Source organism: Triticum dicoccoides, chromosome 4B (genome assembly GCF_002162155.2).
Source record: "Triticum dicoccoides isolate Atlit2015 ecotype Zavitan chromosome 4B, WEW_v2.0, whole genome shotgun sequence".
Classification (NCBI taxonomy): Eukaryota; Viridiplantae; Streptophyta; class Magnoliopsida; order Poales; family Poaceae; genus Triticum; species Triticum dicoccoides.
In genome coordinates, this window is record NC_041387.1 from 91,033,433 (window position 1) to 91,045,900 (window position 12,468).

The window sequence follows — 12,468 nt, forward strand, 5'->3', positions numbered from 1 at the left end:
CGTAAGTTAATACGGGTTTATCAATTTTACAAGTGTACCTTACTCGATTAGAGTGATTTTCGGCCGGAAACGATACAGACGTGCAGAGGCGTGTACTTTTTTACGGGTGTATCTATTAGAAATATGACAATCCAAGCGGGGCCTTAGGGTAGTAAATGGACTTTTTTCTTTTTTTATAAGTCATTTTTTGTTTTGGTTTTTCTTTTTTATTTTCATTTTCAGTTGTTTTTCTTTTTATTTAATTTCGTTTTCCATGTGTGACTTCTAAAAACCCACCAGATCTTCATTGTATTCCCGTGAACATTACTTGATTAATAAGGCAAGTGTTCTTAGATACCAAAAAATAATAATCAGATCGCATGCACGAAGCTTATAGCGACAGACACACGGATTGTCGACGGACGTCCGAGATTTACATCGCCTGTCCGATTCCTGAACAGATTGTGTCATGTTTCCAGCGCCGACTGTAGATCAGTATCGGTTTGATGTACGTGCAACTCCAGCATATATAGATCGCTTGCCTCAGCACAAGCTCGAACACGTCATAGTCTTGTAGATCGCTTGCCTCACCTCGCGTGGATCTGTTCCAAGCACTCCATGGCGTCGCAGAAGCGCTTCTCGCTGCCGGTGGCGCTCGTGTTCCTCCTCGTGCTGCTATTCGTCGCCGGCGCAGGCTTCAAGCTTCATCACAAGGATTGTAACCCGTCGGTGTCACGCGCGAGCGAACTGTCCGAGGATTCCAGGTCCATGCCCCGCAAACTGTTGCGCGTAGCCGTCCACCGAACGGAAGCACGAGAATCCGACAAGCCGTCGTCGGGCGGCTCGGCTCTGCCGAGGGGCATCGTGCAAGCCACGTCCGACCTCGAGATGGTGTCCATGGTCGGCGACCCTGAGCAGCAGGGCGGCAGCAGGCCGTCCAAGAGCCTCCTCGCGATCCCGGTGGGTATCAAGAACAAGGCGGCCGTCGACAAACTCGTCTCCAAGTTCCCCGCCGACCGGTTCACCGTGATGCTGTTCCACTACGACGGGGCCGGCGAGGAGCAGTGGGGCGACCTCGAGTGGTCGCGCCGCGCGGTGCACGTCTCGGCGCTCGGCCAGACCAAGTGGTGGTTCGCCAAGAGGTTCCTGCACCCCGACGTCGTCGCGGCGTACGACTACGTCTTCCTCTGGGACGAGGACGTCGAGGTGGACGCCTTCGTCCCGCTCAGGTACCTCGACATCGTCAAGAGGGAAGGGCTCGAGATATCGCAGCCGGCGCTGGACCGCCGGTCGGAGATCCACCACGGCATCACGACGCGCGCGCTGCTGAGGCCCGGAGCCGAAGGAGGGGGCGACGTGCACAGGCGGTTCTACAAGCCGGCGGCCGGCTGGGGAGGTGGAGGGTGCGACGACAGCAGCACGGGGCCGCCGTGCGCCGGGTGGGTGGAGATCATGGTCCCGGTGTTCTCCCGCGCGGCGTGGCGCTGCAGCTGGGGCATGGTGCAGAACGACCTGGTACACGCCTGGGGCCTCGACTACAAGCTCGGCCACTGCGCGCAGGGCGACAGGACGCTCAAGGTCGGCGTCGTCGACAGCGAGTACGTCCTCCACAGGGGAGTCCCCACCCTCGGCGGCACCGAGGGCAAGGCCGCCGCGTTCCGGGTCGCCGTGAGGCGGCGATCGTTCGCCGAGATGCAGATATTCAACAGGAGATGGAAGGAGGCCGCGGCGGACGACGCCTCCTGGACAGACCCTTACCCGTAGCCGGTGACTAGTAGTTTTTGTTCTCTCTTTTTGCTGGGAATCAGTAGTAGCTTTGAAGTGTACATACATGATGCATACACTGCCTTGTACATCATCACAAATTGTTAGAACAAAGCACTTTGTATTCTCTTGGTTCTTTCTTATTAACAGAAAGTTGCGACAATAACTAAAGGGGTGTGTACTGAAATGCAGTCAAATACATTGAATTAAAAGCAACTATCATCAAGAAACAATGCACTAGAAACCTAGACTGAGCTTCTTCAATCGACTATCCTATGCTTGCGAGCAACACTGGGCAAATCAAAATGTTCTGTAAACAATACAAGAAGGGTGCATCGACAAGAAGGGTGTAAACAATCAACTACCCTTCAGTTTTCTGAAATTTGCATTCCCGTCCACAGTTCTTCTACTTTGAGCTCTACCAAGTCGTTGTGACGAAAATGCAGCCATCTTACATCAGCAGAGAGCATCAGGCGAGGTCACAGCCGCGACCTAATATGACAACTGGTTCCTTGCGTTCTCTTGGTATTAGCAACTGTTTTCCGCAGCTCGAATGACAGTGGTCATTTTATAACTTCCCAGATTAAGATGGCTTCAAACGAGTCTGCCGTTTTGCCTGAAATGCAAAGAGAAATCGCCAAATCGGATGAAGTTGTGAGGTGAGACGACCAAAAGAAATATCCACATAGGGATTACGATCAATGCACCTTTCTTCTTTTTGATTTTTCAGTTTTCCAGCAGGGGAAGAGGCCATGACAACCTGGTGCTCCAGACTCGGAGACCCTGCAAGTTACATGTAGGTCAATCACACAAAGTGCTAACAATATGCATCATAATTCGAAAAGGAGCATCTACTAGACGTAAGCTAAGTTGTGGATACTACCAAAATTAATTTAACAAAACACAGTACTTTGTCCAAACTGGGGGTCGAATAGAACGCTTCAGTGTAGGGCTCTAAATGAGCCAAGCTCGAGTGAATACATCCCAGCTCGGCCTGAGGTCAATTTACACCTTGAGCTTAGAAGTAAGCTCGGGCTAGGCTCGTCAAGCAAATTACATTTAGTAGATGCTCGTGAGGCTGAATGCTATGATGCATGAGCAATAAAGATGGGCTCATGAATGCTTGTGCTACCGCGCAGATAGAAAAGGCCGAATGAGTTGCATGGTCGTTTGGGCCTGAACTTCCATGGCGCATGAAAAAACTTCATATGTGCTTCCACATGTTTTATTAGGTAGGGAGAACAGGTGTGCTAGAACTGCTGAGCAGGCGAAGATCCTATGATATGTTGAAGGAAAGTGATGGTGCACTGCAGAGTACACCATCTACCGAGCCTTACTGAACTATTTAAGTTCGAGCTTGGCAAGCACGTGAGCCTGCAGCTAGGCTTGAGTTCGACCTGTTTAGGTCTCAAGACGAGCCTATAACGAGTCGAGCTCAAATATCTTTAACAGCCTTCAGTGTCAATTTCTTGAGTTGCATCAGCTGTTGGGACCAACAGAAGAAAAAAGAACTTCATTTGCAAACTAAACTTTATAAAGTTGTATTGTCTTGTATAAAGGTTAATTGCAGTTGTTTCTTCTTTCTAGTAATAATCTTACTGTTCTAAAGACAAGACAAATGCTAGATTCATGTAGAGAACACATAAATAAGTTAGTTTTTACTTACACACTCTCGTTGTCGCAATTTGCCAATTCATTATTACTGTGCAAGAGGCTTGGTGAAATCACAAATCCATTCTCCATTCCTACATTCTGACCCTTCTGGGAACCATGACTCTCACTGATCTTTAAAGCTTTCAATCCATTACTCAAATCCTTGTCAATATTCCTTGAGGGCACAACAGTGGCCAGTGAGGACTTCTTGTGGTACTGACCACCACCAGTTTGTGGCACAACTTGATATTTCTCAGGTCTCGCCCCGGGTGTGTGTTTTTCAACAGCTTGGAGCCATGCACTCTCTAACCTTTGCTCCTCAACAGTTACTGCTTTTGACCGATCAGCGGGGACACCTTGCCCTCTAGCCCTATGCATTCCTGCATTTCCTTCAGTGACGTCTGACTGCACCCCTCCACCAGCAGCTGAAGTATTGCCGTATTTCTCCGGGTTTTTTTCGATCTCTTCAGAATAACCTAAGCTTCTTGGGGCGTTCAGAATTCCCTTTAATCGGTCACTGTTTGTTGAGCAACTCAAGACATCAGGCTCAGCTCTTTCTTCCAGGTCCACCTCAAGCTTGAGTCGTCCAGCAAGAAATTCAGACATTAAACCAACTCTGACTTCCACGTTGCATCTCAGTGCTGTCTCCATCGAATTTCTGATGCTACTCACAAATCTTTGGGCACGAGACATTATTTTGCTGTCCTCAAATGATATGAAAGCAACTAAATAGCCTGCAATGGAAGTTCATCAAATAGGGTATGTGAACAGCTTTATTTTACGTTAGTCAAACACTACGAATACATAGAATAAAGAAAAAGAAATCTCCCTTTTTCGTCCATCAACTTTCATGGAAGTTCATTATTGAACCTAAATTTCTAAATCCTTTGAAATGCTCAAATTACAGGTTTAGTCCAAATTTAGTATCAAAAATGTGCTGAATCTGATAAGTTACAGGACCACTACAGTAGGCCTGATTTGGACCAACCCTAAAAAGAGCATGGATGGTGAAGGACCAAAAATGCATAATGATGCAAACACAAGAAAGAAAACACACCTTCAAATTCTTTGATGGATGTTAGTTTCCCATGATCAGAGAGTAGCTGCTGCAACGTCTTTGAGTGACAATTATCTATGCATTTTCGCCAAATTTGGACAAGGTCTGAGCTTCCATTAATTATAGGCTTTTGCTCAGTAGAATTACTTGCTTGAGCAGAATCCAGTAGAACTCTATCAACAGATCTACATTCTCCATAACTTAAGTTGTCACTGGGCCTCATCCGGGAAGATAGTGAAGCAAGATCATGAGGACTGGAGTGCCCACTGGCTGTTCTGTGGTCCAATGTTTTCCTTGAACCGCGAATAGTAAATAGAGGATGAGACACACTCCTGCTTGCAGAGGATTCTCTTACTGCTTCCAACATTGTCTCACTGGCTGCTTTAGCACTTTGTTTACTGCTGCTTCTTGAATGGGTTATTTCTGAATCATGTCCAGAACCAAGCTGGAGCAGAGCAGCAGTGAACCATGTTGAACGCTCACTGGAAAGTCTTATCTGCTTTTCAGCATCAGAAAGAATCTTCAATGCTTGTTGTAATCTTTCTAACTCGGCATCAGTTACTACAGAAGGAAAAAATGTGCTTAAAACATTAGATAAGCAACAAAATAAATAATGATAGGAGGTAGTGCACTATATCATATACATTTCTTTATTTTTTAACATAAGCCTTGTAGGCAAGTGGTTGATATAAATTTGTATATGTTTTTCAGCACCAAGGTATTTTGCACATGGGTAATTTAACACTTTGATTGGTATTTGTATGATAGCAGCAATTAATAATAATGGCACACACAACTGAAATACTCAACTTTCCTGAAAAAAATACAGTACATGACCAATTTATTTCTGTAGTAGTACGTCATGGGAAAACCACATCAATTTTACGTTTCTCAAGTTATTCAGAAGAAATACAGCTCACTGAGTGAGACACTTATTAGTCTATTGTTTTCAAACCTAGTCTTGTCATATACTTAATGTTAAATAACATTTGATAAGGGACTACACATTTTAAAGTCATTACTGGTGAAAGTCAGGCGCAGGAGAAAAATGGATGTTAGATTATAAATAAGAGAACATGATACCCGTCAAATATGATTCAGGTAGATCAATATATGTTTTCCTTCATAACTAGAGTGAAATTCGTCATCTCATAAGCAAGAAATTAAGTACTTCCCTAGCTTACTTCATTTGATATATCTGTATACATGTTAAAACTTCAAAACATCACTAGATCAGTTGAGCATGACTACTGATGCATGCAGTATAACACAAAAGTATCACTGTATCAGTAGACTTTGTTTGAGAATGTCATTAACTATTATCCATAATAGGACTAGTGAAATTTCACCCTGCAAAAAAAAGACCATTGCACTTTCAAAAATAAACAAAATTATTAGATCGTCAATATGATGCGATGTCTTTCAGAACAAGGAAAAAAGACCCCCTTTTAGTCTAAAAATAATAATAGATAAAGACCATACTCAAATCCCCCCTCTCCCCAGCTCTCTCTTTCTCTCTTTAAAACCAGAAAAATCACGCATTCAACTATCAAACTGGACAGATTCGAGGGACGAAAATTGACATTTTCCCAAAATAAAGGACGTCAAATTCCAAAAGGAGCAATGCACACTCCCAGAATAAAAGATAAGAGAACAGAGTGGTTTGATCTACTCAATATGACACTGAATGATTCTTGCTGCATAACAAATGAAGCATAAATGATAATAATTCAATAAATATGGCTTGAAAGAATTGCACCCATCAGTTGAAATACTTACTATTTCGACCACCAATTCCTTCACCGCACGTAGGGTCAGCTAATCTATAGGTCCCAGCAATGATGTCCATTATGAGCCCAGCTAATTGAGACATTAATGCCATCGGATCAACCCCAGAATCCATCAGTTCTCTTGACCTTTTGACTGTTTCAGCAGTGTCTGATGACATGGCTATCTCTAGAAGATCAAGCAAATTCTCCTCTGAAACAACCCCAACCTGTAAAATATAATTTCAACCTTTGTGTGACTAATTTGAATAGGGAAACTGTTCATATTTTAAATTGCAAACAAGAAAAGAACAGAAATTATATTCATGTTGGGTTTGTTTAACAGATCAAGAAATTCAGTTAAATTTGATATGAGCTAGCTGCTAGGTGATTTTGTTGCTGAGGTTATCATTCTGGATTTCGATCGGCTACAGAGAATCTGCCATTATTATATGCTAAATCACAGAATTCGTGCAGCCTCTGAAGGTAATCTTGATCATTATTATATGCTAATTTCTTTGAAATTTTGTTTGGACAAGCAAGAGTTGGAGTATTGTTTGATAAAGTGAGCTCCATGAAAAGCATCATACATGGTCCAGTAAAAAAATAGTGTGCTATTTGGAAAAGATAAGTTCATTAACAGTCTGATTGAAAGATTTGCCGGTGTTTGTGCTATACCAAACATTACATCTTCATAGATCGCTGCTAGAAGAACTCTTCAGGGAGACGAAAGAAAGAAGCACAATAGACTTTGCATCTTGGTCGTCTGGGCTATTTGGTGGGAGAGAAACAATCGTGTCTTTGAAAGCATTTTCTCTCCTATTCTCTATGTCATTAGTCAGATTAAAGCCAATGCTAGCTACTGGCTCAGGCCTGCTTCTGCTAGAGCCTAGGACTGTTTAATTTTGTTCAGGAGTGGTCGCTCTTTTTTAGGTCCTAGTGGATATTGTGTTTTTTGATGATCGATCGGTCGTTATTATATTATATTTGGACCTGTTCTTTTGTTATTCTAGTATATGATCACATGCAGTTAGCTTGCATAGTTCGAAAAAAGTGTTTCAGGAGTGGTCGTTCTTTTTTAGGTCCTAGCAGATATTTTGTTTTTTGATGGTCGATCGGTCATTCTTATATTATATTTGGACCTTTTCTTTTATTCTTCTAATATATGATCACATGCAGCTCGCTCGCATGGTTTCAAAAAACTGTTTATGCCAGACAAAACATAAACCTAACACTCACGAAACTGTAGGGAAGAGTATAACCTTGAGCAAAGAAAACATAGTCAAACAAGACACTTGTGCAGGACATATATGTGATGACATGTTGCATGGTAATTATCCAAGTGCATTCATGATCTGTCAGTGGAACTTAAACACAATAACTTATGCATACATAAAAGTCTCCATTTAGAGTTTTAGACATGTATAAGTCTCAAAGAAAACCACAACAAAACAGTACTAATAATAAAGAATGGGTGACACTCAAAAAAATAAATAGCAGATGACCTAAAAATAACTCACCAGATCATTTACAAGTGACGGTGTAATCTTCTTCCCTAGCAAACTCAGCTGATCTAACATTGTCTCTGCATCTCTTAGCGATCCATCTGAATTTAGTGCTATCAAATCTAAAGCTGCCAATTCGATATCAAGAGTTTCCTTCACAGCAATTTTCCTCAACCGGCAGACTATGTCAATATCTTTGATCTTTGAAAACATGTATTTCTGACAACGTGATATGACAGCACGAGGAAGGTTTTCAGGGTCTATGGTTATGAATATAAATACAACATGAGGTAATGGTTCATCAAGAAATTTCATGAATGCTGACCAGACTTTAGAAGATACCATATGGCATTCATCAACAACAAACACCTTGTATCGTGAAGAAGTTGCTGATGCTGGTATATTTTCAATCAAGTGCCTAATTCTGTCTATACCTTTTCTATTGCTAGCATCAACTTCAATTAGATTAATTCCATTTCCAGAGAAAAAGTCATTACACTCCATACAAACCCCACAGGGCTTATTCTCTCCATCAGCAGTGCAACTTAAAGCTGCTGAAAAGATTCTCGCAGCAGAAGTCTTTCCTGTTCCACGAGGCCCATGAAACAGGTATGCTGGGGCTATTCTCTCCCTTATGATGGCATTACTAAGTGATTGTACCACAAAGTTTTGACCAACGATTTCATGATATGATCTTGGACGGTACTTCTGGCTCAAGCTTCTCTGGTCTGAAACTGCATGATCAGCTCCACTCAAAGGCACAGCAATCCCATCCTGGCTTTTACAGCTTGACCACCTTCTGCCATCCAGCCGGCTCAAAGCTTCTAAATCTAGTTCTCCAAATATGGTTGAAACTCCCTCGCTTGCTGAATCAAATGACGAGTAAGAAAAATGGCAACTATCACCCAAGAGTGGCTCGCCTTGGGAAGATTTTTTAAGATATCCACATTTGTTGGAGCCAGATGATCTCTTCCTTCTGTGCATTGTCTGACTTCCACACAATAGGCTGCTTCCTTTTCGTCTAAGTGTATCAGATAGTGAAGGAGAACAGCTTCTTTGTTTACTCCCCTTTGACCAATATGGAATACCACACCTTTGACTTCTCAGCGGTGCTTGTTGGTTCAGCCCATCGTCATCAAGTGAAGCAGCAGTTGTTGCATCCCATGAACCGACAGTGCTGGGATTCCTGCCTCTGTACCTGTAATAAGAGCTAGTGGAGACCGGAGTGCAAGAAAAGGAAGATCCTTCTCTTGCCATTTTCAACAGCTTAGAGGGATTTGATGAGCTGAGACATCCAGAAGCAGCAAACAAAGGTGATGTTGATCGAGAAAAGTAGCCGCCCTTCTGAAGCAGCTCATGATTCTCTGAGTTATAAGTCTCAGTATCCTCAGACTGCTCACCAGAGTGGAGATCTAGCAGCTTTGAAACTGTTGAGTTTCGCATTGCTCCCTTCTTTGAGAATGAACTCCTCCTCACCCTCCTAATAGTTCTTTTAACAGGAGTGCCTGAGTTTGAGCCTTGGACACTGTATATGCTAACAGGAACCTCCAGACATGTGTCACTCCTAGAGTCCATAACATTAGAAATGCATGGGCTTTCCAGGCTCCTGTCATCCTGATCAAAATTTATCCCACTTTCACTGGATTTGTTAGAGTGATGCCTCCAATTGTAAAGATAAACATTTTTCCTTTTCTTTTCACTTTTCAGAGGCCCGACGGATGGCCCAGTGTACTTTTGTGTCAAATTACCGACAAACTCATTGTGATTTATAATGCTAGAACTTGTCATGCATGATCTAGAACTCAATGGCCCCCTCCAGGATGAGCATGTTTCAGGATCACGCAGGAACCGTGCCTTTCGCAAGGCAGTAAGTTCTTTCTTCAAGTGAAGCTCACTAGGACCAACACACCCTTCAGCCATGGCTGTCATAATTGAAGAACCAGAGACGTAGTGGCAGACTAAAAAGAAGCACCAACCTGCAGTAATCAAGAACCATAGTATCAAAGTCTGGATATCTGAATAGCATGATCTAAGAAAAAAATAAACAATTAATAGCATTAACACTAGATTTATACCTGGCAGATAATATGCACAAACAGACCCATGAGTTGACAAAGAGAGGTAAATTGCAATTCAATATCAAGGAGTAAAATATTGAAACTTGTGGAGTAACGTACAGATAAAACTAGGCAGATGATTGAATGTTAATATGTGAATGGCAATTCCTATTTCCAGAAAAGGGAAACTTTGACATGGTATGCCATTAAATCTACTAATCTAGAGATATATACAGCTAGTGATGTTAATATGGTGTATAAAATATTAATACAGATAGAAAAGGCAGGTTTCCTGTTTCTGTGAATTCTTATTCGAGAATCTATAGCACAGAAAAGGTGATACAGAGCAAACCAACACTACAATCAAACTGAGAAATTTACAGGTAGAACCTAATTTTCTTCGTAATGTGAGGTACCAACTAGCCAGCATGTCAAATAACATGATAGATAGAAGGTTACCAATTAATCCTTCTGGTTTGCTCGATACAAATAGGTTCTAAAGACCCAACATCACCAAGATTGCTTATCAGAATGAGTCAGCCAACCACACACCAACAATTCCCTGAGTACTTTTATTGCCTCTCAAGTCGTAACTGCATTTCCTAAAGAAACCCAGCAGATAATTTATCTGTTTCTCGACTGATGGAACCTTTAAAAACCGAACCTTGGACAAATAATAAAAAAACAATGGGTTCAATGGATCCAAAACTCAACAGTTCAGATACAATTATTAGAAGCAAGAATTTGCAAAAATGTAATCTCAGGAAGAAGCTGTGCTTAGAGAAAGAATGATCTATAATAAGTACATAAACTACCCCAACCAAATGATGGTGTTTTTAGGAGACACAGCAGGACAACTGGATAAATTAAGCCCCATTGAAATTATTTTCCCGTCTATTAGCTGGAGTCTGGAGAGTAAACCAAATATTGAAGCATTGATTGCCATTTTCTAACTTCCTTTGCTACAATGTTCATAGATATTCCGGACTAAAATCAACAAAACAGAAGAATAGAATGCCTTTATTTTCTGCTCTACTCCCTCCGTCCATAATTATTGTTGTGGTTTTAGTTCAAATTTGAACGGAGGGAATATGTTTTAGTAATTCTGTTTGTCTATTCTCTTCTCTGAAATTTTATATTGTATCTATTAGTCTGTCTGAATGGAGCATTGAGATCATGTATTCCTTGTAATAAGATGAAATGAAATGTGCATGCACCAATGTAAAACATGCACTATTTAAATTGTCCCTTCCAAGCAATTATGTATACGCCACACATGTGAGGAAGATAACTGAATAGGAAAGGCGCTAATCGACAAAAAAAGGGTATAAGTAACATCAGTATCAGAGTGCACAAGCTTGAATCACCCACTTGCCCGCAAAAAACTAAATCAAGTAAGCATGCAACCCAAAGGTTAGACACCAGTCATTCCCTCAAATTACAAAAATGGTGCTCACTGCTCAGCCTAAGCAGGCTCAGGCAAGTTTCAGGTGATAGCCAAGACAGACAAGTTCAGACAAAAGACAGTAAGGAAATGTCTCACCGTCCGGGTTTCCCTCTCAAGGGAAGTCGACTGCCGGCATTCTCTGGAGCGGGCCACGGCTGGCAGGCAGATCAGCTACGCTCCGGCGAGGGTACACCTGAGATCAACAGGGGGAAGGTGGCTGAGTCGAGGAAATTTTATGAAATTACTGGACAAGGGACCGAATCAGGAGCACGCGTTACCCTAGCATGATCCAGGGCAAGGTAAACGAAGGCCACATTTCATTAATCTACGCGCAAATCTCAGAACAAATCAAGAACGTGCTAGAACAGTACCAGCATTTCATCCCCAGTCCCCCCACTAATGGCCCAAGATTTCGTCAAATAAACCACTCACCGAGGCAAAGCAGAAGCAGGAGGAGGAGGAGGAGGAGCGCCAATCCGGATCGAACGCGCCCCAAATCTGCGCCTACGAAGCGGGCAGCGAGAGACGAGAAAAGAAAACCGGGAGGCGTCAGAGGTTGGCCCTACAATGGTATGACGAGCAGATCGACAAGTTTCAAAAAAGGCGGCGCCTTTAGGGCTGGAACCTACCGGAGTCCGGCAGGCGGGGCGGCAAGGCCGCGGGTCTCGAGCAATGCGGCGGATTTCCGGGGAGATTTGAAAGATCTCCCTCGCCACCGCTGCTGTGTGGAGGCCGGATCGGGCAGCGCCACTCTTCTCTCCTTCTCGCTCGTGTCCTGCGAGAATGGTTTAGTTTAATCTGTGTGCTTCTTCTTTTCAGGGAGTATTTTAATCTGGGTTTGAGCTGGACACACATGAGACCCCATGGGAGGGGGTTGGGACAAGGTGGTGGGGCGGGGGGTGGGAAGATTTGCCCTAGAAAACGCACGCTTTGGTCCAAGAAGACCGGCTTCATTTCAGGCCCGCCGGAGCTCCTCTATCCTCCACCACGTATGATTATGTTTCTTTTTTGCCCGTGGCGTGCTTCATCAATTATCATGCCATGATATGGTCTTCACTCGACAGAAATCACGGAATAGTACTCGGTGGTTGGCGTCTGATCGCATGGCCAGTGTCTGGTGTTGACTCATAGTAGCGTGTGCCCTCGCGGATGGATCTAGATATATATAGGCAATTTGGGGACGATGGATTATAAGCAGAAGAAAAAAGGTCTGTGTTTTTCAACAAAATATTTTTGCCAA

At 43.0% G+C, this 12,468-nt stretch overlaps 2 protein-coding genes across 3 annotated transcripts; one reads left to right on the forward strand and one right to left on the reverse strand.

The window, feature by feature from the left end:
• Positions 1 to 597: 597 nt before the first annotated feature.
• On the forward strand, positions 598 to 1,743 carry LOC119292546. Its single transcript, XM_037571353.1, has one exon. It carries the CDS (start codon positions 598 to 600, stop codon positions 1,741 to 1,743), a length of 1,146 nt encoding a protein of 381 aa, XP_037427250.1.
• A 101-nt stretch (positions 1,744 to 1,844) lies between these two features.
• On the reverse strand, positions 1,845 to 12,126 carry LOC119295208 (protein STICHEL-like). 2 transcript variants are annotated; one of them, XM_037573574.1, is made up of 10 exons: positions 11,858 to 12,126; positions 11,661 to 11,732; positions 11,325 to 11,421; positions 10,241 to 10,445; positions 7,740 to 9,700; positions 6,233 to 6,449; positions 4,454 to 5,014; positions 3,410 to 4,130; positions 2,451 to 2,526; positions 1,845 to 2,359 (listed from the first exon to the last, which is right to left on the reverse strand). In XM_037573574.1, exons 5-10 carry the CDS (start codon positions 9,651 to 9,653, stop codon positions 2,327 to 2,329), a joined length of 3,522 nt encoding a protein of 1,173 aa, XP_037429471.1. In that variant the 5' UTR covers positions 9,654 to 9,700; positions 10,241 to 10,445; positions 11,325 to 11,421; positions 11,661 to 11,732; positions 11,858 to 12,126; the 3' UTR covers positions 1,845 to 2,326. The 2 variants fall into 2 exon arrangements, with proteins under 2 accessions (XP_037429471.1, XP_037429470.1); XM_037573573.1 differs by lacking the exon at positions 10,241 to 10,445.
• Positions 12,127 to 12,468: the final 342 nt, after the last annotated feature.